Source organism: Parus major, chromosome 27, assembly GCF_001522545.3.
Source record: "Parus major isolate Abel chromosome 27, Parus_major1.1, whole genome shotgun sequence".
Classification (NCBI taxonomy): Eukaryota; Metazoa; Chordata; class Aves; order Passeriformes; family Paridae; genus Parus; species Parus major.
In genome coordinates, this window is record NC_031796.1 from 771,642 (window position 1) to 772,702 (window position 1,061).

The following is a 1,061-nucleotide window of genomic DNA, read 5'->3' on the forward strand; positions in this document are numbered from 1 at the left end:
ACAGTATATTAAATATGTTAAAAATATAAATATAAATATAAATATAAATAGGGAATATAAACATATTCTCTTATTCAAACATATTCTCTTATTCAAACATATAAAAAGAAATGTACAAATAAATATAAGTATAAATATAAGTAAGTATAAATATAAATTTAAATATAGGTATAAGTATCGGTATAGGTATAAATATAGGTATAAATATAAGTATAGGTATAAGTATAAACATAAATGTAAACATAAATGTAAATATAAACATAAATATAGGTAAACATAAATATAGGTATAAATAGAAATAGAAATATAGGTATAAATAGAAATATAAATAGAAATATAGGTATAAATAAAAATAGATATAAATAAATATACATAGATTTATATATAGATATATAAAAATATAGGTATAAATATAAATAAAAATATAGGTATAAATAAAAATAAAAATAGAGGTATAAATATAGATAAATATAAATATAAATAAATATATAAATATAAATATAAATAAATATATAAATAAATATATAAATAAATATAAATATAAATATAAATATAAATTAAATATAAATATAAATACAAACAAACCACCACAAAGACAATTTGCTTTCCAATTTCACTCATTTATCAGGTTTTTCAATCATGGAGAGTAAAGGCAGTTAAATTTAGGGTCACTTATGGACAAACAGCAAAGTTTATAACTAAAATATTTAACATTTCCTGTGGTTTGGATACAAATCCTCCCAGGTGTGCGAGCCAGGACAATCCCATAAAACCAAATATTTGAATTGAATCTTCCACCCCAAGGAAGTTTTCCCAAAGTCCTGTTTTTGTGGGGTTTTTTTGTCATGAGAAGGGAGGGAAAGCAGGAGGGGAAGGAGGGAGGGCTCTTACCCTGGCCAGGGTGGTGAAGCCCACGTCGGTCAGCTGGGAACATCTGGCCACTTCCAATATTCTGCAGGACACAAGGAGAGTGGTGGAGCCCCAGAACCCCAGGAAAAGGCTGGGAATGAGCTCTGGAGTGCAGCCCCCTGCCCAGGGACTGTCACCAGGAGAGGGGGACA

General features: G+C 27.9%; 1 protein-coding gene across 1 annotated transcript in view; it reads right to left on the reverse strand.

The window, feature by feature from the left end:
* Positions 1–1,061, reverse strand: part of FBXL20 (F-box and leucine rich repeat protein 20) — a 39,076-nt gene that overhangs the window by 4,177 nt on the left and 33,838 nt on the right. The window contains exon 11 of the mRNA XM_033520009.1: positions 846–952. Coding sequence (XP_033375900.1) covers positions 846–952 — 107 coding nt within the window. The remainder of the gene's footprint in view (positions 1–845; positions 953–1,061) is intronic.